The 24,165-nt window shown below is 47.5% G+C and overlaps 1 protein-coding gene across 1 annotated transcript in view; it reads left to right on the top strand.

Annotated features, from left to right (window-relative positions):
* Nucleotides 1-23,590, top strand: part of LOC132588206 (BOS complex subunit NOMO1-like) — a 54,974-nt gene extending 31,384 nt beyond the window's left edge. Inside the window, exons 21-31 of the mRNA XM_060260557.1 lie at nt 222-381; nt 560-686; nt 2,821-2,934; nt 4,252-4,379; nt 5,726-5,867; nt 9,570-9,653; nt 17,495-17,605; nt 18,826-18,927; nt 20,536-20,655; nt 22,210-22,302; nt 23,149-23,590. Of these exons, the coding sequence (XP_060116540.1) occupies nt 222-381; nt 560-686; nt 2,821-2,934; nt 4,252-4,379; nt 5,726-5,867; nt 9,570-9,653; nt 17,495-17,605; nt 18,826-18,927; nt 20,536-20,655; nt 22,210-22,302; nt 23,149-23,280 (1,313 nt within the window). The 3' untranslated portion in view covers nt 23,281-23,590. The remainder of the gene's footprint in view (nt 1-221; nt 382-559; nt 687-2,820; nt 2,935-4,251; nt 4,380-5,725; nt 5,868-9,569; nt 9,654-17,494; nt 17,606-18,825; nt 18,928-20,535; nt 20,656-22,209; nt 22,303-23,148) is intronic.
* Nucleotides 23,591-24,165: the final 575 nt, after the last annotated feature.

The following is a 24,165-nucleotide window of genomic DNA, read 5'->3' as shown; positions in this document are numbered from 1 at the left end:
GTTTGCTCTGGGGCAATTTTTCTTGAGCTAAGACAAAAGATGTGTGAGCCAGAGGCTTAAAAATCATGAGCTAGCTCACACTAACTCAACTTAGAGGGAACACAGTTCCTAGCATATTAAGGCAATAGCTTGAGAGGCTGGTGCTCTAAACCTTCATATTTGTGCTCTCACCCTAACACCCTTATTCCTTTTCCTTCTCCTGCTCTGCTCCACCCATTAAGAAAGCTGCCCTGGGAAGCTGATAGACATCCACGGCAAGGCAGGTTTATTCCTGGAAGGGCAGATCCATCCTGAACTGGAGGGTGTCGAGATCGTCATTGGTGAAAAAGGCGCGCTGTCCCCCCTCATCACAGTTTTCACAGACGACAAAGGCTCTTACAGGTGAAGCCTGGTGGGTGGTTTTTCTGAATCAGCTGAAGTTTTTAAAGGAGGTTCGTATGTGCAAAGGGGCTAATGTATAACCCCCGACAAGAGTTTGGGTGTTGTGGTTCTGTTCGTAGGATAAAGGGGTTGACTCAGGAATAGGTAGTTTTAATCCTTTTTCTTCTTTTGTTTGAAGCGTGGGGCCACTCCACCGGGACCTGGAGTACACTGTCGCTGCCCAAAAAGAAGGATTTGTTTTGAGTGCTGTGGAGGGAACTGTTGGGGACTTCAAAGCTTTTGCTCTTGCTGGAGTCACATTTGAGGTAATCGTATTATTTGGGAATGTCCTCTCTGCAGAACACTCAACATCAGCAGGCAGAGGATCCTGGGGGTTTGTTACAGTGGCTTGTGGTGAGGAAAGGTGAGGGAGACTTGTCTCTCCTACCAAAAAAAACAGACACAGATCTAGTCAGCAGGGGGTTTCTCATCTCTGGAGGCCTCACACAGCTGCAGCTGTAGTCTGTGATGGTGCCAGCTGTTGAGAGAGTTGCATAGGCAAGTCATATAGTTCAGTTTAATTATCCAGTTTGGCGTCGTGGTTAAGTCCGTGGACTCTTATCTGGGAGAACCGGGTTTGCGTCCCCATTCCTCCACTTGCACCTGCTGGAATGGCCTTGGGTCAGCCATCACTCTTGTAGACATTGTCCTTGAAAGGGCAGCTGCTGTGAGAGCCCTCTCAGCCCCCACCCACCACACAGGATGTCTGTTGTGGGGGAGGAAGGTAAAGGAGATTGTGAGCCGCTCTGAGACTGTCCTTGAAAGGGCCGCTGCTGTGAGAGCCCTCTCAGCCCCACCCATCTCACAGGGTGTCTGTTGTGGGGGAAGAAGATAAAGGAGATTGGAAGCCACTCTGAGACTGATTCAGAGAGAAGGACGGGGTATAAATCTGGTCTCCTTCTTCTATCCTGTTTTGAGTGATTGTTGGAGAGCTTTAACAGAGGTGATGTGTTAAGAGTATTAGTTGAGAGAATTTTCCCCCCGGACTGTTCAGCATGGGTAAACCATTTATTGTGATAATAATCTGTTCATGATCCCCAAACAGGTTTTGAGCGCCTGATTTGTCACATTTGACAAAAATGCTGACATCTGCTCCCAGAGCAAAGAATGCAGATCTGCAGAAAAGCTTTTCTCAGCTTAATTTATTGGGGGTGATCATGGCATTCTTTTAATTTATTTTTTTCCTCCAGACTTTAAGAGTGCCACAAGTGAATTCCTGTATTGTCCAGTATTTTCACAGCTGATGGATTCATACAAGGATAGTGAAGTGTCCAGGTCACCTGGGCTTCTACAGTTTTGTGCCCCATGATTTAAGTGATTTTTATGTTTCTGGTTCAGTAGATGGGCCTATATATGTCAGGTACAATGGTCAGGTTTCAGATTTGTGATTCAGAAACAACCAAGTGGTTTTCTTGTTAATGAATGGTCAGATACTAAAAGCATATACATGTATCCACATATAAATTCAGATAATTAAAGGTAAAGGTAGTCCCCTGTGCAAGTACCAGTTGTTTCCGACTCTGGGGTGACATTGCTTTCACAACGTTTTCACGGCAGACTTTTTACGGGGTGGTTTGCCATTGCCTTCCCCAGTCATCTACACTTTCCCCCCAGCAAGCTGGGTACTCATTTTACCCACCTCGGAAGGATGGAAGGCTGAGTCAACCTGGAGCCAGCTACCTTAACCAGCTTCTGCTGGGATTGAACTCAGGTCATGAGCAGAGTTCAGACTGCAGTACTGCAGCTTTACCACTCTGCACCACAGGGCTCTGTATTTACATAATATTCACATATTCATATCTACATTTCCACCTGTATTGTTTCATATGTAATTATCCAAATATAATCACGACTGTATTAATATCCATTTTTAATATCAGCGTTGATTAACATATATCTATATATTCATTATGGTTTTATAGTATAAGGAAGAATAGTATGAGGCCCCAATAGAGGGTAAGTTCTTGTGGGAAGCCTGGGCCTAGGAATGAGAGAGAGGTACAAACGGAAAGATGTCTGCAGAACTGGAAAATGCAACACTGTGGTGGTCTGGGAATTAATTCAAAGACTTTTAGGTGGCAAGAGCTCAGGCAGGAATTTGTAACCTATATCTGAACTGTGACTTTGGGTTATTATCAGTCTGGCAAGATGGTAATTTTGCATGCAGCTGCACCTGCTACAAGTGTTTGCTAAGTGATTCTTCATTAAAAGCTTCTTTTGCATTTACTCAAGAAGTTTCCTGGGCAAAACTTTAGAGGATAGGTAATGGTTCATTAGTTACTCAGCGGCCATTTTCTTCTGGACCATCACAAGCTTACCAGGCCAGACCTCTCTGTGCATGTGGTGTTGGGTTCCTCTCACTGAGTTGTGTACATTCCATTTTCTTTTCATTTGCTGCAGATCAAATCTGAGGAGGATCACCCTCTTGCCGGAGTTCTCCTTTCTCTCAGCGGAGGAGTGTTCCGATCGAATCTCCTGACCCAAGACAACGGCATGCTGACCTTTTCCAACCTGGTACGGTTTATCTGCATCTGCTGTTCAGTCCTCCTTAAAATCCAGACCCTTAAATACATCTCAGTTCTTTGAGATGAGAACCTAAATGAACCATGGTGGTGGTGAAATGATGGATTAGCTAATTAAACAGACCACTATCCTGCCTTGCTGCTCGCTTAGGGGTCTTGAGGCCCTCAACAATTAAAAGACGCTAAAAACCAACTTTTAAAAACAACTCTTGTCAGCAATTAAAAGCTGGAAAGGGAGAGGGAATGCAAAATAAAACAGAAAAGTCTGCACCTTCTGGCAAAAGACAGTGATCGAGGGGGATGGGCAAACTTCCCTGGGGAGACAATTCCATAATTATGTGCCACAACCATGAAGTGCTGTTAAGTCACAAGTGACCTCTGACAACCCTGGAGGGTTTTCAAGGCAAGAGACGTTGATGTTGCCTGTTGCCTGCCTACTTGTCACATCCCTGGGGTTCTTGGGATCTCACCTACAAATACTAATAAGGGCTGAGCCTTGCTTAGCTTCTGAGATCTGACAAGATCTGGCTCACCTGGGCTATCGAGGTCAGGGGTTAGGTGATGTGAAAGACCTCAGACCTTGGAGAGCAGTTGTCAGGCGGAATAGACAACAGTGATGTGGAGAAGCTGATGGCACAGGGCAGGTTCATGCATCTCAGTAGCATCTTCCAGCTATTTTTTTAACTCGTAGAATCATATAGAATCACAAAGTTGGAAGAGGCTGTACAGGCCATCTAGTCCAACCCCCTGCTCAGCGCAGGACCAGTGTAGAGCATCCCTGACCAGTACCTGTCCAGCCGCTGCTTCAAGGTTGCCAGTGAGGGGGAGCTCCCCACCTCCCTAGGGAGCTGATTCCATTGCTGAACAATTCTTACTGAAAAAAGTTGGGCTCACATCTGTTAAAACATCTCCATTATGTGCATACTGGTTTGCTGTTCAGCCTTTTCAGGGGTGGCGAAACTGTGGCACAGGAGCTACATGTGGCTCTTTCATACATAGTGTGTGGCGCTCAAAGCCCCCACTGTTCTGTTAGCTAGTGGCGTGAAAAAGGCAGTTAAAGCTTCCTTCCTTCCTTCCTTCCTTCCTTCCTTCCTTCCTTCCTTCCTTCCTTCCTTCCTTCCTTCCTTCCTTCCTTCCTGACATTTATTCTGTGTGGCTCTTATATTAAGCAAATTTGCCGCCCCCCCCCTCCCCCGCCAGCTAAGAGCATTCCTGACAAGTGTTTTTCCAGCTGCTGCTTCAAGACTGCAGCGAATCCTGCAGCCAGGAGCAAAGTTAAAATGGTGCCTTCTTGTTTGCCTCCTTGTAGAGCCCTGGGCAGTACTATTTCAAGCCCATGATGAAAGAATTCCGCTTTGAGCCCTCCTCTCAAATGATCGAAGTTCAAGAGGGACAGAATCTTAAAATCACCATTGTTGGTTACAGAACAGCTTACAGGTCAGTGCATGCAAGTCGCCGTTATTCAGTGCTCACCAACTCGATTGTTGGGTTGAGGATGGGCAAGCACTTAACCCTGTGGGACAAAGTTAGGTATACCCAACAAAGATAAACCAAATCCAGCTGCTGGAGAAGAGAGGTATGTTTCACATAGAATCATAAGAACATAAGAGAAACCATGTTGAATCAGGCCAATGGCCCATTCAGTCCAACACAGGGAGGGACGGTGGCTCAGTGGTAGAGCATCTGCTTGGGAAGCAGAAGGTCCCAGGTTCAATCCCTGGCATCTCCAAAAAAGGGTCCAGGCAAATAGGTGTGAAAAATCTCAGCTTGAGACCCTGGAGAGCCACTGCCAGTCTGAGAAGACAATACTGACTTTGATGGACCAAGGGTCTGATTCAGTATAAGGCAGATTCATATGTTCATATAACACTCTGTGTCACACTGTGGCCAAAAAATCCAAGTGCCATCAGGAGGTCCATCGGTGGGGCTAGAAGCCCACCCACTGTGCCCCCCAAGCACCAGGAATACAGAGCATCACTGCCCCAGACAGAGAGTTCCAGTTATAAGCTGTGGCTAAGAGCCACTGATGGACCTCTGCTCCATATGCTTATCCAGTCTCCTCTTGAAGCTGTCTATGCTTGTAGCCGCCACCTCTTTTGGCAGTGAATTCATAGAATTGGAAGGAATCTCCTGGGTCATCTAGTCCAACCCCCTGCACAGTGCAGGAAATTCACAAATACCTCCCCCCACACACACCCAGTGACACCTCTGTTCCATGCCCAGAAGATGGCAAAAAATCCAAAAAACCCAACCCTCCAGGGTCACTGACCTGGAATACATACTTTGTGAATTTCTCATCTCATCTCCCCTCCCCCTCCCCCCCCCCCCACTTCTTTTGGTTTATCATTTGTGGTGGTTTTTTGAAAGTGTTCTTCAGGCAAGCCAAGTTCTGTAGCATTTGTTCGGAATCTTCCTGCAAGAGAAGCAGCTTCTCAGCTTTGGTATCTTTGTGACGCAGCGGCAGTCTCTGTCAGGCCTCTGGGTGGCAGTGGCGCACCACTTAGAATTCTCTGTTTGCCCAGTGGGATTTCATAGGTGCCCATTTGATTTTCAGACAGGTCTTTTCTTACAGACAGTAAAGCTGTCTGGTAAGCCAATGAGATTTGGCTACACACCGGCTTCACCAAGGGCAAACACAGGAAATGTGCCACCAGAGTGGTTTGCCACCTCCCTCGGTAGCAGATTCCACTGATGAACGACCCTTACAGCAAAAAGTTCTTCCTTATTCCCAGCTGCTACTTTCCCACCTTCCATTTAAACCCGTTGTGTGCCCTTTTTCTTAGCTGTTATGGTACTGTTTCCTCTTTAAATGGGGAGCCCGAACAAGGTGTTGCCGTGGAAGCTGTGGGCCAGAGAGACTGCGGCATGTATGGAGAAGACACCATCACGGATGAAGAGGGCAAGTTTAGGCTTCGAGGGCTGCTGGTAAGGATCAGGGCAGTCACTGTGGGATTTCAGTTTGGTGTACTGCGCTTCACGGGACTTGGAAGTTCTCTTTGTGTTATCCAGGGGTTTATTTATTATTTATTACTTTAAATTTCTATCCCGCCCTCTCCGCAAGCAGACTAGGGGCAGCTAACAACATACATTTTTACAATTTAACCAATAAAAAACTACAATTTAAAATTATTTAAAACATTTAAAACATTCCATTGCATTTTTGGTGCTGTATCACTATAATATAATTTAACGTAGATATCAATGTAAATGGTGATCATGATACTCTGTAACGGTGTAGAGTGGCAGCTCTCTCCCAAATTAGGTTAGTTCTCAAAGGCCCGTCGAAACAGTTCGGTCTTACAGGCCCTGCGGAAAGTAGAAAGATCCCGCAGGGCCCTTTTGGCCTCTGGAAGAGTATTCCACAATTCTGGCGCTGCCACCGAGAAGGCCCTAGCTCATGTCTGCCGCCACCTAGCCTCCCTTGGTCCAGGGATGGACAACAGATTTTTTGTCCCTGAACGCAGTGCTCTCCGGGGAACGTGTGGGGAAAGGCGGTCCCGCAGATAGACAGGCCCCTGACCATAGAGGGCTTTAAAGGTCAATACCAACACCTTGAAACCGACTCGGAACACAATAGGTAGCCAGTGCAGCTCTCTCAGCACTGGCCGAATGTTCTCCCACTGGGGGAGCCCCATTAGCAGCCGTGCTGCAGCATTCTGTACTAGCTGTAGTTTCCGGGTCAGCGCCAAGCGTAGCCCCATGTAGAGAGCATTACAGCGATCTATTCTTGAGGTGACCGTAGCATGGATTACCAGTGCTAAGTCATTGCGCTCCAGGAAGGGGACCAACTGCCGCACCCGCTGAAGATGAAAAAAGGCAGATCTAGTAGTGGCTGCTACCTGGGCCTCCATTGTAAGAGAGGACTCCAGGAGCACAACCAAGCTTTTGACCTTGGGGGCCGGGATTAGTGACACCCCATCAAAAGCCGGCAGAGGGATCTCCCCCCCCCCCGGACCACCCCGGCTCAGACAGAGAACCTCCGTCTTTGTCGGATTCAACTTCAACCGACTCAGCCTGAGCCAAGATGCTACGGCTTGAAGAGCCAGGTCTAGATTTTCCAGGGTACAGTCGGACTTACCACCCATCAATAGATAGAGCTGGGTGTCATCTGCATATTGGTGACATCCCAGCCCATACCTCCTGACAATCTGGGCAAGGGGGCGCATATAGATGTTAAATAACATCGGGGACAGAACCGCACCCTGTGGCACACCACATATAAGTGGATGCCTTCGGGATGATTCTTCCCCTATCACCACCCTTTGTCCCCGATCTTGAAGGAAAGAGGCCAACCACTGTAAGGCAGACCCCTGAATCCCCACATCCGCAAGGCGGCTAGTCAGTAGCTGATGGTCAACCGTATCAAATGCGGCTGACAGATCTAATAATAACAGCACTGCTGAGCCGCCCCGATCCTGATGTCGCATGAGGTCATCTATGAGGATGACCAGAACCGTCTCCGTCCCGTGACCTGGTCGAAAGCCGGACTGGAATGGATCCAGTGCGGAAGTGTCATCTAGGAATCCCTGTAGCTGAATTGCCACCGCCCGCTCTATGACCTTACCCAGAAAGGGAAGGTTTGATACCAGCCGATAGTTCGCCAATACAGCTGGATCTGCAGATGGGTTTTTCAAGAGGGGACGGACCACCGCCTCTTTAAGAGGTGTGGGAAAGATCCCTTCTACCAGGGATCTGTTGACAATACCCTGTAGTGGCTCACGTAACAGCGCCTGGCTAGCTTTTATAAGCCAGGACGGGCACGGATCCAACCCACAGGTCGTAGGGCGCACAGCGAAAAGGATCCTATCGACTTCCTCCAGGCTGAATGAATTGAAGGAGTTCAGAACTGGACCAGAAGATGCACTCAGTGCCTCAAGTTCTTTCACTGTTTCAATTATGGTGGGGAGGTCGCGTTGGAGCGATGAGATCTTATCTGCGAAAAAACTCGCAAAAGCCTCGCAGCCAATTCCCAATTCTCTAACGTTTGGTTTACCTTGCGGTAAAACTGTTAATGATCGAATTATACTAAACAATTGTGCTGGGCGCGGGGTCACAGATGCAATCCGGGACGCAAAGTAAACCTTCTTTGTGGCCCGGACTGCTATCTCATAGGTCTGCATAAATGACCTATAAGATGTTCTTGAAGCTTCGTCACGAGTACGTTGCTATTGTCTCTCTAGTTGTCTCAATCACCATTTATTTATTTATTTATTTATATATTACTTTACATTTATATCCCGCCCTCTCCGCAAGCGGACTCAGGGCGGCTTACAGTATCATAAAAACAATCTATTCCATAAAACATATAAAAAACATAATACATTTATCAGTTTAAAACTATTACGCTTTCATTGATTGCAGCTCCGGGGTATACCACGGAGCGGATGGAGAGGACTTCGGGGAGCAATTTTGTCAATGGCTGTGGAAAGCTGGCTATTCCAGATCTCCACTAGCTCATCTAACGAGTCACTAGAGGGCCAGGGTTCCCGCAAAGCCATTTGAAGCCGCAAGGGGTCCATCTGCACTTATGCACTTATTGCTCCTTTCCCAAAAGATAGTTTCCTATTAGTTGGTAAACATGCGTTTGTAGTGTAGTCAATCAGCAGGACAGTTTGGTGTAGCAGTTGCAGTGTTGGTGAATGGCAGGAATCCCTAAGGCCCTGCCAGTGGGTACCACAACACTCACTTATATGGTTCCTGGTGTTCCCTCTGGTTGCTTCTCCAGACCAAAGAGTCAGTGCCGGCTTTCACTGGAGTAGAAGGCATCACCTTTGTCTTCAGGGAACACCCATTCAGAAACATCAGAAGAGGATGCTTGGCTTGGCACCTGCCAGTGATTGGCCCCAGATTCCCTGGCTGCCATTTTGTGGTTGTCTGCATCCTCTGTGGCAATCATTTTGTTTGTGGCGCTTCTTCAGAGAGCCAGTTCGGTGTAGTGGTTAAGTCCGCAGACTCTTATCTGGGAGAACCAGGTTTGATTCCCCACTCCTTCACTTGCAGCTGCTGGAATGGCCTTCGGTTAGCCATAACTATCTCAGAGCTGTCTTTGAAAGGGCAGCTTCTGGGAGAGCTCTCTCAGCCCCACCTACCTCACAGGGTGTCTGTTGTGGGGGAGGAAGATAAAGGAGACTGTAAGCTGCTCTGAGATTCTGAGATTCAGAGTGAAGGGTGGGGTATAAATCCAATATCATCATCTTCAGAAAGCTAGTTCGGTGTAGTGGTTAAGTCTGCAGGCTCTTAACTGGGAGAACCTGGTTTGATTCCCCACTCCTCCACTTGCAGCTGCTGGAATGGCCTTGGGTCAACCATAACTATCTTTGAAAGGGCAGCTTCTGGGAGAGCTCTCTCAGCCCCACCTACTTCACAGGGTGTCTGTTGTGGGGGAGGAAGATAAAGGAGATTGTAAGCTGCTCTGAGATTCGGAGTGGAGGGCAGGTTGTCAATCCAATATCATCATCTTCTTCACTGTACTTAAAGTTCTAGAAGGGCTCATGGACTCAACGCAGTTGAGCGCTTCCAAGTCCTCACAGTCTCAACAGGAGACCCAAGTTCAAATTAAAACAATTTTTTTGATGACTGCTGTTAATGGGGGTCAAGTTTCATATTGTCTCATTCTTTTTTTAAAAGCCGAATTGCATGTATCATATCCAGCTGAAAGCAGAAGGCAACGATCACATTGAACGAGCTCTTCCACAGCATCGTGCCATTGAGGTAAGCAACGCGTTGAAACCTAAAGCCTAATTCCCTAGATTGCAGAGCACTAGTGTGATGAAGGAGGCATTCCACTTGAATAGCATGCAAAGGAACAGTTCTCAGAATCTTTTTGCTTAAGGTGAAGTTGTGCTGCACCGGGGAATGTGCATGCTTGTAGAGAAGAGATAACAATTAAAAGTTCTGTACCCTGGCTTTATAGGAGCCCTGTGGGGCAGAGTGGTAAAGCTGCAGTACTGCAGTCCAAGATCTGCTCACAACCTGAGTTCGATCCCGGTGGAAGCCAGGTTCAGGTAGCCGACTCAAGGTTGACTTAGCCTTCCATCCTTTCGAGGTTGGCGAAATGAGTACCCAGCATGCTGGGGAAGGCAATGGCAAACCATCCCGTAACAAAAAAGTTTGCCAAGAAAATGTCATGATGTGACATCACCCCGTGAGCCGTTAACGACTCTGAGCTTGCACAGGGGGACTACCTCTTACCTTTAACCTTGTTTTAAATATAACATTTATTTCCCATCAAGGATGTGTGTACTCGGTGCCTTCAAAAAACTGTTGCCAAGGAAAGATTAATTCTCTGATCCGTATAAACTGTGCAGTAGATGCACTTGTATTTCACAGGACCAGCCCTAGGCTGCAGGGCTCCCTAGGCAGAATCATGGCCTGCCCACCTTTGCAGTGCCGCGCTCCGCCGTTCAGCCTCCACAGCTCCTCCTCCTCCCTTCCCTGCCAGATCTATTTCAATGCCCTAGAATGGGCAGTTGATCAGCTGATCGACGGGGGGTGCCTTTAGATAGCCCAGGAGCATGGCACTCGACCACCTGTTCCCGGGCATTGAAATAGACCTGGTGGGGAAGGGAGGGAGGAGGAGGCTGGCGAGCAGGCAAGCTAGTCATTTGCCTTGGGGGGAATGGGGGGAAGGCCAAATTCGACAACCCTGCTCTGCTGGCACCCTAGGCAACCACCTAGTTTGCCTAGTGGGCGAGCCGGCCCTGGTGTTTCACGACTTCATGCTGCTGCTGGGGAGAGTGGCAAAGAATTGCCCTTTGGAAATCCTCAGCTCTTCCCTTTCAAGCAGGGTTGCGTAGCAGCTGAGCGACTGAACTGTGGATTTGAAAGCCCCTTGCTTTATATTTATTTCTAATTTGGATTTATAGATTGCCCAGTCCCTGGGCCTGGGTGCCCAGGGCTCTGAGCAATGAACAACAATAAAACACTATACATCACAGACATGATCGAAGATATTATAAATACATGATTACATTCTTAAAAACAATCCCCAGATGGTGTTAATGAATCATTCTTTAACCAGTTCCAGACTGGGCTGCCGGTAAAAAGGGTAACGGGATGCTTTATTGTGATTTGTTTTAATAATGTTGTAAATCGCCCAGAGCCCTGCGGTAGCAGGGAGTGGGCAATCCATAAATTTAATAAATGATAATAATGAGGAGGAGGCGGCAGAGAGGAGAGTGCCAGCCAGGATGTTTCCTGTTGTCCCCAACCAAAAGCCTGGTGGAACATTGCAGGCCCTGCATAAAGTGTGGGAGGACCTGACATTCTCTCATGTTCTTATAAAGAAGTCCTTCTTCACCCAAAGAGTGATTAACATGTGGAATTCACTGCCACAGGAGGTGGTGGCAGCTGCAAGCATAGACAGCTTCAAGAGGGGATTGGATCAACATCTGGAGCAGAGGTCCATCAGGGGCTATTAGCCACAGCGTATTGTTGGAACTCTCTGTCTGGGGCAGTGATGCTCTGTATTCTTGGTGCTTGGGGGGGGGGGGCAACAGTGGGAGGGCTTCTGGTGTCCTGGCCCCACTGGTGGACCTCCTGATGGCACCTGGGCTTTTTGGCCACTGTGTGACACAGAGTGTTAGACTGGATGGGCCATTGGCCTGATCCAACATGGCTTCTCTAATGTTATGTGGCACAGAGTTCCACCAGGCAGAGGAAGCCCTGGCTCTGTTCGAGGGCGGCTGAAGGTCGTGAGTTTCTCCTGTAGCACAAGCTCAGCAAGTGAGAGATGGTGGCTCAGTGATAGAGCATTTCCTTGGTAAGCAAGAAGGTCCCAGGGTTCAATCCCTGGTATCTCCAACTAAAAGGATCCAGGCAAATAGGCATGAAAAACCTCAGCTTGAGACCCTGGAGAGCCGCTGCCAGTCTGAGTAGACGATACTGACTTCAATGGACCAAGGGTCTGATTCAGTAGAAGGCAGGTTCATAGGTGACCTTAGATGTGCCAGGCTCTCTCAGCTGGGGGGTCCTAATGCTCACCTGCCTTACAGGAGTTACAGCGAGATAATGCTTGTAAGGGTTACAGCAAGATTATGCGTGCGGAGCACTCTGGCACTGTCAGCGCTCTCTATAAATACTAGGCATCATTACTAGGGCCACCAGATTTTAGTCAATGTATTTCTTTTTATATTAATTTTGATCAAGTGAACAGCTGGACGCAATTAAGATCTGATGATGATTTGAATAGGAGCCGCGGGGGGGGGGGGGTGTGACGTCTTAGCAGTGGCCCTCCCTGTGCAAACGAGAGCACTTCTTAGAGGACGTTTGCATCTTCTCAAAAGTTGCCCAAGCTGCTTTTGCCGGTTGATGCTGCAGTGAATGATGCTTCGGCGAAACGTTAGGAAAAACTTCCTGACGGTTGGAGCGGTTCCTCGGTAGAACAGGCCTTCTCAGGAGGTGGCGGGCTCTCCTTTGGAAGCTTTCAAACAGAGGCTGGATGGCCACCTGGCAGTAGTGCTGATTCTGTGAATTTAGGCAGCTCCTGGAAGGAGGGCAGGAAGGGCTGCAGCAGTGCTTTGTTCTCGTGGCCCTTTCTGACACGCCCAGGGAAATGCTGATTCCCACTTTGGGGTCGGTCAACAGTTTTTCTCTTGGCCACTTTGGCCAGAGATCCTGGAGGTTTTTTGCCATCTTCTGGGAATGGAGCAGGGGGTCACTGGGTGTGTGTGTGGGGTGAGGTATTTGTGAGTTTACTGCGTTGTGCAGGGGGTTGCATTAGATGACCCTGGAGGTCCCTTCAAACGCTATGATTCTAATTAGGGCTTTTTTTGTAGCAGAAACTCCTTTGCATGTTAGGCAACACACTCCTGATGTAGCCAATCCTCCAGAGCTTACAGTAGGCCCTGTACGAAGAGCCCTGTAAGCTCTTGGGAGGATTGGCTATATCGGGGGTGCAGCTTAAAGGAGTTCCAGCTACAAAAAAAGCCCTGATTCTAATAAATTGTCCATTCAGCTAGAGCAGTAAGGTTAATGGACTGGAATTTCTTAAGAACATAAGAGAAGCCATGTGTCAGGCTCTGTAACTCTATCATACTAAAATTATAGAATACTAACCAAATGGACTCTGCATACTAACCAAAAGCCTTTTGTTATATTGTAGCTAGCCCACATATCAAAGAGGGGACGTTTGAAGGGTTAACTTTGTTTAGGTTGTAAAAGGAGCAAAGGAATGCGACCGTTAGTAGATACCGCATTGCCCAGCAGCTTCCCAGAGGCAAAGAGATAAGTGGAAGCTCTCGTGTGAAAGTTTGCACCTTCACTCCCTGTTGTTTTGAGAATAGTACTTTTGTTTAGATATCGCTTTGATGTAGATTCCATAAGACTAAGAGACACCCGTTCCCAGGTATTAGTCTCAACTTCTGTATCCAGCTATGAGTTTTCAATAAAGTATACATTGTTTCAATGAATACTGCCTGGAGTCTCCATCGCCTGACACCATGTTGAATCAGGCCAATGGCCCATCCAGTCAAACACTCTGTGTCACACAGTGACCTATATATATATTGGCCACTGTGCGACACAGAGTGTTGCTATTAGCCACTCTGTGTGTGTGTATACACACACACACACATACACACGCATACATTGTGGCTAATAGCCACTGATGGACCTCTGCTCCATATTTTTATCCAATTCCCTCTTGAAGCTGGCTATGCTCGTAGCCGCCGCCACCTCCTGTGGCAGTGAATTCCACATGTTAATCACCCTTTGGGTGAAGAAGGACTTCCTTTTATCCATTTTCAATTTCATTGAATGCCCGTGAGTTCTTGTATTGTGAGAAAGGGAGAAAAGTACTTCTTTCTCTACTTTCTCCATCCCATGCATTATCTTGTAAACCTCTATCATGTCGCCCCACAGTTCTTTAACTGGAGGATAGCCCCAGTTCATTCTCTTCCGTTTTGGGGAGTTTCACCAGTATTCGTTTTGAAGCTCTTCTATATTCTACCAATGTGTGTGCATTTGTGCTCTGATTGTCCCTTTGTGATGGCAAATGTATTCTCAGACAGCTTGGGAGGAGAGCTGGGGACCAGACTAGAGTGGGGGTACTTTGGGACAGAAATCTTTGGCAAGTTCAGAGGTCCTCTGGGAGATGGGTCCAAAAGATGGCAGGGCAGGCCCCATGACAAAACTCATCTGACCACTCTTGTGATGGTTTGGCCAGGGGAAGAAAGCCCCGAGAGATCTTGCAGGATCTGTGACACACAACAGCTGCGTAGGCCAGCTTTAGACCAACCGGTTGGTGACTTAATTTCTGGCATTGCTGGAGACAGGCGGGGGCCTCTATTGCCCGGGGATCAGCCAACACAGGACAGGCCTGCCCTTTTTGAACTCGCAGCCCACGCAAGGAGATGCTCTGCTATCGTGAGCCACAGAAGTTGACAGACCGGCCTTCTGTCAATTTGTCTGATCTCCTCTTGACAGCCAGCAAAGCCAGTGGCTACTCGGGGGACCCAATCCCACAAATTAATGAAGCACAGCAGGAAGAAGTACTTTTTTGCTTGTCCTGAATATTCTACTGGTCAACCTTGCCAGAGTTCCAAAGTATTGCAAAAGAGAGATTCCACCTCCCAACTGGAGAGCCAGTTTGGTGTACTGGTTAAGTGTGTGGACTTCCCCACTCCTCCACTTGCACCTGCTGGCATGGCTTTGGGTCAGCCATAGCCCTGGCAGAGGTTGTCCTTGAAAGGGCAGCTGCTGTGAGAGCCCTCTCCAGCCCCACCCACCTCACAGGGTGTCTGTTGTGGGAGAGGAAGGGAAAGGAGATTGTGAGCTGTTCTGAGACTCTGTCCTTGAAAGGGCAGCTGCTGTGAGAGCCCTCTCCAGCCCCACCCACCTCACGGGGTGTCTGTTGTGGGGGAGGAAGGTAAAGGAGATTGTGAGCCGCTCTGAGACTCTTCGGAATGGAGGGCGGGATATAAATCCAATATCTTCGTCTTTCTCCAAACTACAGGTAATTTGTTATGCTCTTGCTCTAGTCTTCATCTGTCCTAGACTAGAAAATCTTCGACTGCTGCAATCTTTCTTTGTGAAGGAGGTGCTCCAGCTGCAACAGCATTTGGACTGTCTGCTTTTCCTTGCACCTAATTTCCTCCCTCTGTGGACCTTTTTCAATGACTGGCTTACTGAATGAATGATATACATGGCTGATATAATTCCTGCTGCTTTCTCTCTTTTTCTGGTCCGTAAACTCTGCATTAACTCTAATAGACCAGGAGGCCTTTTGCTTGACTAGACTGAATAAAACTCCCTTGCCTGTCAACCTTAGTAGATGTTGCACTGCCATTCTCTTTCCTCTTGGCCCTTCACATTATGCAACTTTGTCTTTGTACCTTTTTGGTACCTGCTGAAGACTCCCACGACACTTCCATCTATTCAGCAAAAGAAGAACCCAGAATAGGGACCTGCCTACCTCCAGGACTGCCTTTCCCCACATGAGCCTCAGAGAGCACTACGATCAAGTTCCCAAAACCTTTTAATGATCCCTGGGCTGAAGGCTGTTCGGCTGTTTGGCTGTCCATTAGGGCAAGGGCCTTTTTGGTGGCGGCCTCTACCCTCTGGAATGCTCTCCCTAAAAACATTAGGGCCCTGCTAGTCTTGCCACAATTCCGCAGGGCCTGCACGACGGTTCTGTTTAAACAGGCTTTCAACAACTAATGGAGGCATCCAGTACTTCACCACCCCACAGCCTTAATATCTATCCCAACCTTCCCCTGTGCAAGTACCAGTCATTTCCGACTGGGGTGACGTTGCTTTCACAACGTTTTCACGGCAGACTTTTTATGGGGTGGTTTGCCATTGCCTTCCCCAGTCATCTATACACTTTCCCCCCAGCAAGCTGGGTACTCATTTGACCCGCCTCGGAAGGATGGAAGGCTGAGTCAACCTCGAGCCCACTACCTGAAAACCCCGCTTCCACCAGGGATCGAACTCAGGTTGTGCGCAGAGTTTAGGACTGCAGTACCACAGCTTTTCTGCGCCATGGCCATGCATTTAACAAGTGAGAAAGAAGTCTGTACTGATTAATGCAAGCAAAATGCAATCCCAACCTTAGACAGAAACAAGGTGCTAATAACATCTAATGTCACTACAGCAAACAGCGCTAACCAAGAATTAACAACACCATCTAGCGACTAAAATTTGTATATGTTAAGATGAAGAAGAAGACTGCAGATTTATACCCCGCCCTTGTCTCTGAATTAGAGACTCAGAGCAGTTTACAATCTCCTATATCTTCTCCCCCACAACAGGCACCCTGTGAGGTGGGTGGGGCTGAGAGGGCTCTCACAGCAGCTGCCCTTTCAAGGACAACGCCTGCTATAGCTATGACTAACCCAAGATCATTCCAGCAGCTGTAAGTGGAGGAGTGGGGAATCAAACCCAGTTCTCCCAGATAAGAGTCCATACACTTCACCACTACACCAAACTTAACCACTACAAGATGGTGTGGAATTGTTTTCTGTGGCCCCAGAAGGTAGGACCAGAACCAATGGGTTGAAATTAAATCAAAAGAGTTTCCGGCTCAACATTAGGAAGAACTTCCTGACTGTTAGAGCGGTTCCTCAGTGGAACAGGCTTCCTCGGGAGGTGGTGGGCTCTCCTTCCTTGGGAGGTTTTTAAACAGAGGCTAGATGGCCATCTGACAGCAATGAAGATCCTGTGAATTTAGGGGGGAGGTGTCTGTGAGTTTCCTGCATTGTGCAGGGGGTTGGACTAGATGACCCTGGAGGTCCCTTCCAACTCTATGATTCTAAGACATTGTCATGATTTTTATGATTTTACTGTAATATTTACTTTTGTGTGTTTTAGCTGTTGTTAGTTGCCCTGAGCCTGATAGGGGAGAGTGGGATATAAATATAATAAAATAAATACATTTGTTTAGGCCATGCATTTAGCAGGAGAGAAAGAAGTCTGTACTAATACAAGCAAAATGCAAATGCAAAACTAGGAAACGGAGTTCATATCCACAAGGTGGACCAATGGATACCACTTTAGACTCTTTTAGGGGGTGGACAAATTAAAGGACTGCTGTCTTGAACTTGGCTCTCCAGAGGCTCTCCTCTGTTCACCAGAAGTTGGGAGGTAATTCACAGGAGACGTTTCCGGAATCGTTTGGCTGGTCTCCACCACTGGAGACAGAACGTGGGCTTAGATGGCCCTAGGTCTGGTCCAGCAAGCCGACTCCAGTGTTCTCACAGCCATCTGGCTTCATTGTAGCTGCTTGGTGCAGCAGTTCCCCCTTTAAATGAAATAGTTTGATGGGGAGGGATTATCACTACTGAACTCCTTCATTGAAGTTTTGGATTTGAAAGTCTGGGGGAGTTGTATTTTTTTTTTAAAAAAAAATTCCGCCTGGAGTCATCTGTTCAAGCCATTTCATGCATGATGTTCCTTTTATGTGGCACAGGGTATATTTCTCCGCACTTGAAATGCGCATGAATGTTCCATTTTTTTATTGCTGCATGAGCTGATTAGGAGCAGCTGATAACGTCATTCGTACTTAAATATCAAACGTTCCGTCTGGCCAGCCACTGTGTGTTTGCATATTGCAGGTTGGCAACAACGACATCGGGGATGTGAATATTATCGCCTTCCGCCAGATTAACCAGTTTGACCTCAGTGGAAATGTGATCACCTCTTCAGAGCACCTCCCCACCTTATGGGTAAGTGCATTCTCCAGCTCTCTCTGGGACTTCCTCCAAGGAAAGATTTTTCTTCCCATGGATTTTATTTGCAAGCATTCCTCCCAAATGCTTAATACTCCCTCTCTCTCTCTCCTTCCTTCTGTCCTTCAGTTTTTATCCCACCCTGCCTGCATGTGGGCTCTGCAAACATATCCATTCACAAAGCGCTTGAAAGTTCATGGAAAGTTCGTGCCGGTTGACCTACCACAAACTTTCATTCGTTCCCATTCCTAGCAGTGGTGCTCTGTCTGCTTGGTACTTGGGGGGGGGGCAACAGTGGGAGGGCTTCTGGAGTTCTGAGCCCACTGGTGGACCTCCTGATGGCACCTGGGTTTTGGCAACGGTGTGACACAGTGTGTTGGATTGGATGAGTCTTGGCCTCATCCAACGTGGCTTCTTTTATGTTCTTAAGTTAGACTTGTGCAGAAAACTCTAGCACAGTAATCGTCGTCTTAGCTTTCCTGCTACTTCTGCTGGCAGCTAAAGGCTTGGAAAAAGACTAGGGCCTGGTTCGCACGCTCATGATAGTATGAATATGAATTTTATTTAGAATGGTCATAGACCAGCAAACTGTTCATAAAAGTCCAATTCATAACCAATTCAAAAGTGATATAATTATACAATAATAATATATTATGCCATCTAAAGGACACATAAAATATGAATACAAAATTCAAAACTCAGAAGATATAAAATTAGTGTTAAAACCAAGGATAAAGTAAAAATCCCGACTAGACCTCCTTGTTTCTTCCCTAATTCGATGAGCCATCCAGCCAAATTTAGCAACCCTCCTAATCAAATTTTGATTATTGCCCGCAAACATAATTGATGTAAGTATCTTCCTGTTGTGACCATGGTAGTGAGGTGGCAGACTGGGCCACTTTGGACTGCTGGTGGTGTATTTCAGCATTAAAGTTTCCTTCAACCCCACACCCAGCTCTTCTATGCAAATAGAAAGCTCTATACATCAAGGAGAGAGATTCTGTCCCTCTCCTTTGCCTGCAGTCCTGGGTTTTGATTTGCAAGGAGACTTGTGCATGTGAGATGCATTCAGACATTTGATGCCCTTCTCAATTCTCCTATGTGTGCTAACCAGGCCTAATACCAAGGGGAGGAAGAGGGGGGCAGTAGCAGCCTTCTGTCAGTCACAAGTAAGACTTTGCATCTTTTTGGTGTTTTTTTCCCCTCTCCCTTTGCAGGTGAAGCTTTACAAAAGTGAAAACCTTGATAACCCCGTCCACACAGTCTCGTTGGGGCAGTCCCTGTTCTTCCACTTCCCACCGCTGCTCCGAGATGGAGAGGTATTCTTCTGGTTCCCTCCCTAGGAAGCTGGGCTTTAGGAGATGCTGCAAGGCAATCAGACTCACTGGGGCTTTGAAATGGGTCATCTCCCTGATGATAGGCTGGGTTTTATTGGGCTTGGGTTTAAATGTGGGGTTGTAAGCTGCCTAGTGCCATGAGATAAGTAGAGTACAAATCAGGCATGACCAAACTGCAACTTGGGAATTGCATGTGGCTGTTTCACACATATTGTGTGGCTCTCAAAGCCCCCACCTCCCCGTCACCCATCTTGGAGAAGGTATTTCTCTCTTTAAATCACTTCTCCAAACCAAGCCAACTGGCTACTTGGAGAATGCATTTAAAGTTAAAGTTGCTTTCTTTCCACCTCTCCCTCGCACCCCCATTTATTTGCCTGCCTTTCTTCCTTCCCTCCCTCCCTGTCATGTTCATGACACTCCCAGCTCTCAAGGATCTAACATTCATGTCTTGTGGCTGTCAAACATCTCACATTTATTCTATGTTGCTCTGATGTTAAGCAAGTTTGGCCCATCCCTGGTATAAATGTTTAATCGATGACGATAGTTTTGTCACTACCAACCAATTTGGTATTGTGATAGGATGTAGGACTAAGTTTGGGGCAAACTACATTCAAATCCCTACTTAGCTATGAAGAAGAGAAGAAGAAGAAAAAGACGAAGAAGAGTTGGTTTTATACCCCACTCTGAACTACCCAAAGGAATCTCCGAGTGGCTTACATTTGCTTTCCTTTCCCCTCCTTACAACCAACACCCTGTGATACAGATGGAGCTGAGAGAGCTCTGAGAGAACTGTGACTGGCCCAAGGTCACCCAGCTGGCTGCATGTGGAGGAGGAGTGGGGAATCAAACCTAATTCTCCATATTAGAGTCCACCATTCTTAACCACTACAGCGAGTTGGCTCACACCAAGCTGAAAATGAAATGCTGGGTGATTTGGGGCCTGGCCCCATGGCGCAGAGGGTTAAAGCTGCAGTACTGCAGTCCTAAGCTCTGTTCACGACCTGAGTTCAATCCTCATGGAAGCTGGGTTTTCAGGTAGCTGGCTCAAGGTTGACTCAGCCTTCTATCCTTCCGAGGTCGGTAAAATGAGTACCCAGATTGCTGGGGGGGGGGGAGCGTAGATGACTGGGGAAGGCAATGGCAAGCCACCCCGTAAAAAGTCTGCCGTGAAAATGTTGTGAAAGCAACATCACCCCAGAGTCAGAAACAACTGGTACTTGCACAGGGGACCTTTCCTTTCCTTTTCCCTCTTTCTCAGCCTAGCCTATCTTTCAGGGCTGTTTGCCACTCTGAATTCCTTGAAAGGGTGGCATTAAAATATTATAGCTTAGCAGTGTTTTTGTAGATGTCTGGGAGGGAAGAAATTGCAGAAGAACAGGGGGACTTGCTCTTCTCCAAAGGGCAAGCCAGGCTACAACAGGAAGGTGAAGACAACGAACTCCTGCCTTCCATCATGACGCAGCAGCTATTGACAGCGCTGATCTTTGTTCTCTGGACTGAGTGGCCACGATCCAGCACCTATGTTCAGTTTCCACCATTGCAATTCTCTGTTGCCGGTCTAATTTTTTTTTCATTGTCTCCATTTCGCAGAATTACGTGGTGCTTTTAGACTCAACTCTCTCCAGATCTCAGTACGACTATACCCTGCCTCAAGTTTCATTCACCACCGTTGGATACAACAAACACATCACTTTGGTTTTCAATCCCACTGTAAGCGTCCCTCTGTTTAATTTGATTCTGAGAATGACACAAATGATTTCTGATTCGAGGCAGTTCTTGATTTCCCAGCAAGTTCTGTTTGAGGGAGGGTTCATGTTCTCCAGTTCTTCTGCAGTTGTGTTTTCTTTGGCTGTAACATCCTCCCTCTCCTCCAGATCAGCCTTTGTAACCCCACTATGGCTGTCTGGGTGGTGTTGGAGTACTCCAACCAGCTTGTCTTTGGGGGCGGGGGCAGAGGAGATGCTGCCAAGAGGGGAAAGTTCAGCGGTGGAAACAGGCATAGATTTACAGGAAGGAGTCTGAGATACCAGAATGCTCGGCCTCCTTCCAGCCTGTGTACTATCCCAACGGTTGAAGACAGTGGAGCCAAGTTGAAGCACCCGCCTCCGACATTGGTGTTGTGTAATGCCAGGTCCATAAATAATAAGACCTCTGTCCTTTGGGACTTTCTGCTAGAGCAAAATATGGACCTGGCTTGCATGACCGAGACCTGGGTGCGAGAAGGAGAGACAGTTGCTCTCTCCCAGCTAGTTCCACCTGGTTTCTCAGTCCTTCACCAATCACGGACTAGCGGAACATCTGGACCACTGAGATATGCTTTACGGAGGAGAACACCGAGCTGGAATAGCAAGACAACACACTTAAGATCATAGCACCCGAAATGTCAATTTCTATGTTTTAAATGGTTTTAACTGTTTTAATGTTTTATTGTATGTTTATATTCATGCATATGCATGACCACTGAGCCTGCTTCAGCGAGGAGGGCAGGATACAAATCGAATTAAATAAATAAATAAGAGGGTTGGTCCCTCTTGGGCAAAGTGTGATGTTAAAAGATGGTGACGGGAGGCTGCTGGTGGGGGCAGGAAGGATGAGATTATGAAGATTAGTTAATCTGCTTTGGTTTCAAATTACGTTCTATTCTGTTCCGTAATTTGTTTTGTAGTTCTTTTATTCGATGTCTCGTTTTATGTTGAGCTTAAGACCATTGGTCAAGGGAACTAATAAATGAAAGGAAAGGATAAATCTGTATGGGTTGCATAAGAGCATACAAAGGGCCTGGAATCCATCCAGTCCAGTTTACTGTTTCTTACACTGAATAAATCTGCTGCTCTCAGAAGGCAGGGCTTTTTTTGTAGCAGGAGCTCCTTTGCATACTAGGCCACACCCCCTTGATGTAGCCAATCCGCCCAAGAGTTTACAGGGCTCTTTCGGGGCCTAGTGTAAGCTCCTGGAGGATTGGCTACATCAGGGGTGTGTGGCCTAATATGCCAAGGAGTTCCTACTACAAAAAAAAGCCCCGTCGGAAGGCACAAATGCAGGGATACCAAGAACCAAAGCATACCTGTGTTGTTGGTACAGGTCACCCCCCGCTTCCGTTACTGGCATTCATAGATATGCTGGCTTTGGACACAAAAGTTTTATTTAGCCCTCAAGGCTTTTGGCGTTTCCAGTAGCATTTCTAGAGGTGCTGCTTGAAAAGTGCGCTACACAGAAGGTGATATGCTTTTCACAATAAAAGTAATAACTGTTGTCCGTTTGCAGAGAAAGTTGCCGGAGCAAGATATTGCACAAGGGTCTTACATTGCCTTGCCGCTGACGCTGCTGCTTCTGTTGGCCGGATATAACCACGATAAGGTAACAGACTCTTCAGTTTCCCCTTCTTTTGGGGTGTTCCCAGGACACATGAGCGTATGTTGCTGAAGCCATGCAGGCATTCCGAGGCCTGGAGCCGGAACTGGGCATAAGCCGAGCTCCTTGCTTGGCTTGGCTTCTCATGGTGGGTCAGTTTGAGAGATGGGGCAAAGGAGAAGGACCTCTTGCGGGCCCAAGATAAGCCAGGTTTGGCTGCATTGACATTCATTATGGTGTTGAATGAGCTAAAAGAGAAGAGTCGGCGTTCTCAGAATTGTCAGCTTCCCCTTTGACTTTTTTACAAAAGACAATTGGGAGGATAAAACGAGGAAGGGAGAACAACATATAGTGCCCTGTTCTCCTTGGAGGAAAGGTGGGACAAAGAAAGAATAAATTAATCATACGTCCCAGAGTTTTGTTATAGCAGGGCTGCCCAAATTTGCTTAAATGTTAAGAGAATAAATGTTAGATGTTTGAGAGATGCAAGACACGGACATCAGATGTCTGAGAGCAGGAAGGAAGGAAGGAAAATTGATGGGGAGGGAGAGGTGGAAAGAAAGCAACTTTAAATGCATTCTCCAGACTGCTGGCTGGCTTGGCTTAGAGAAGTAATTTAGAAAGAGGAATGCCTTCTCCAAGCTGGCCAACGGGCTGCGGGGGGTTTTGAGAGCCGCACAATATGTGTGAAAGAGCCACGTGCGGCTCCTGAGCCACAGTTTGGCCACCCCTGCGTTATAGGTTTGTTTGGTGTCGTTTTATGGACTTGTTAGTTTACGGCTGCATAACTGAACCTGATTGCTTTCTCTTGGGTCAGTGTGGAGAGACCTGCTGTGTTTTCTGTCCCTGCAGCTGATCCCCTTGTTGCTGCAGCTCACGAGCCGTCTCCAGGGTGTGCGCGCCCTTGGGCAGGTGGGCTCCGACGCGGGCAGCCTGGAGGACATGAAGAGGCAAGCCAAGAAACAGAAGACGAGGCGGACGTGAGCTGGGAGGAGCTGCGGTTGTGTCAGAGCGAGCAAGAGCAGGTCTGGGGCCAGGGACATGGCAAAGGCGTTCTTTCCCCTCGAGCCTTTGACTCAGGGTAGCTCCATGGTGGGTGGGAGCAGGATGTTGCATTAATAGAATTTCAGGTTTTTGTTTGGTTGGGTTTGGTTTTTGCCACTGAGAAACATCTCCCACCCTGAAAGTGTTGACAGGATCACTTTTGTTTGAAGAACATAAATTATTCCCCCAACCCCACCCCGTTTTCAGCTTAGCAAGACCAACTCGCTAATAAAAACTGATTTGCCTCCCAGCCTGTGTCATTAGTCTTTGTAAAAAGCATTTGTGTGTGTGTGTGTGTGCCTGCATCCCTTGGTGACCGATGGCGACCCCTACTGGGATCTGGATGTTTTTCAGAGAAGTGGCTTGCTATTTCCTGCCTCTGTGCCCCAGCCTTGGTCTTCCTTGATGCGGTCTCCCATCCAAGAAGAAGAGATTGGATTTATGCCCCAACCTTTGCTACCCAAAGAAGTTACAGAGTGGCTTGCAATCTCCTTTCCCTTCTCCTCCCCACACCTTGTGAGGTAAGTGGAGCTGAGAGAGCTCTGACAGAAACTGCTCTTGGAGAGGAACAGCTCTGCGAGAACTTGAGACTGACTAAAGGCCACATCAGCAGGTGCATACGGAGGAGTGGGGAATCAAACTGGTTCTCCCAGATAAGAGTCAGCACACTTAACCACTACATTAAACTGGTCAAGTAGTTTCCAGGGCTGGTCCTGCTTAGCTTCCAAGATCTGATGAGAGGCACACTTCTTCAGATACACTAAGAACATAAGAGAAGCCATGTTGGATCAGGCCAATGGCCCATCCAGGCCAACATTCTGTGTC

This window comes from Heteronotia binoei, chromosome 20 (assembly GCF_032191835.1).
Source record: "Heteronotia binoei isolate CCM8104 ecotype False Entrance Well chromosome 20, APGP_CSIRO_Hbin_v1, whole genome shotgun sequence".
Classification (NCBI taxonomy): Eukaryota; Metazoa; Chordata; class Lepidosauria; order Squamata; family Gekkonidae; genus Heteronotia; species Heteronotia binoei.
This window is presented reverse-complemented; position numbering and strand designations above follow the sequence as displayed.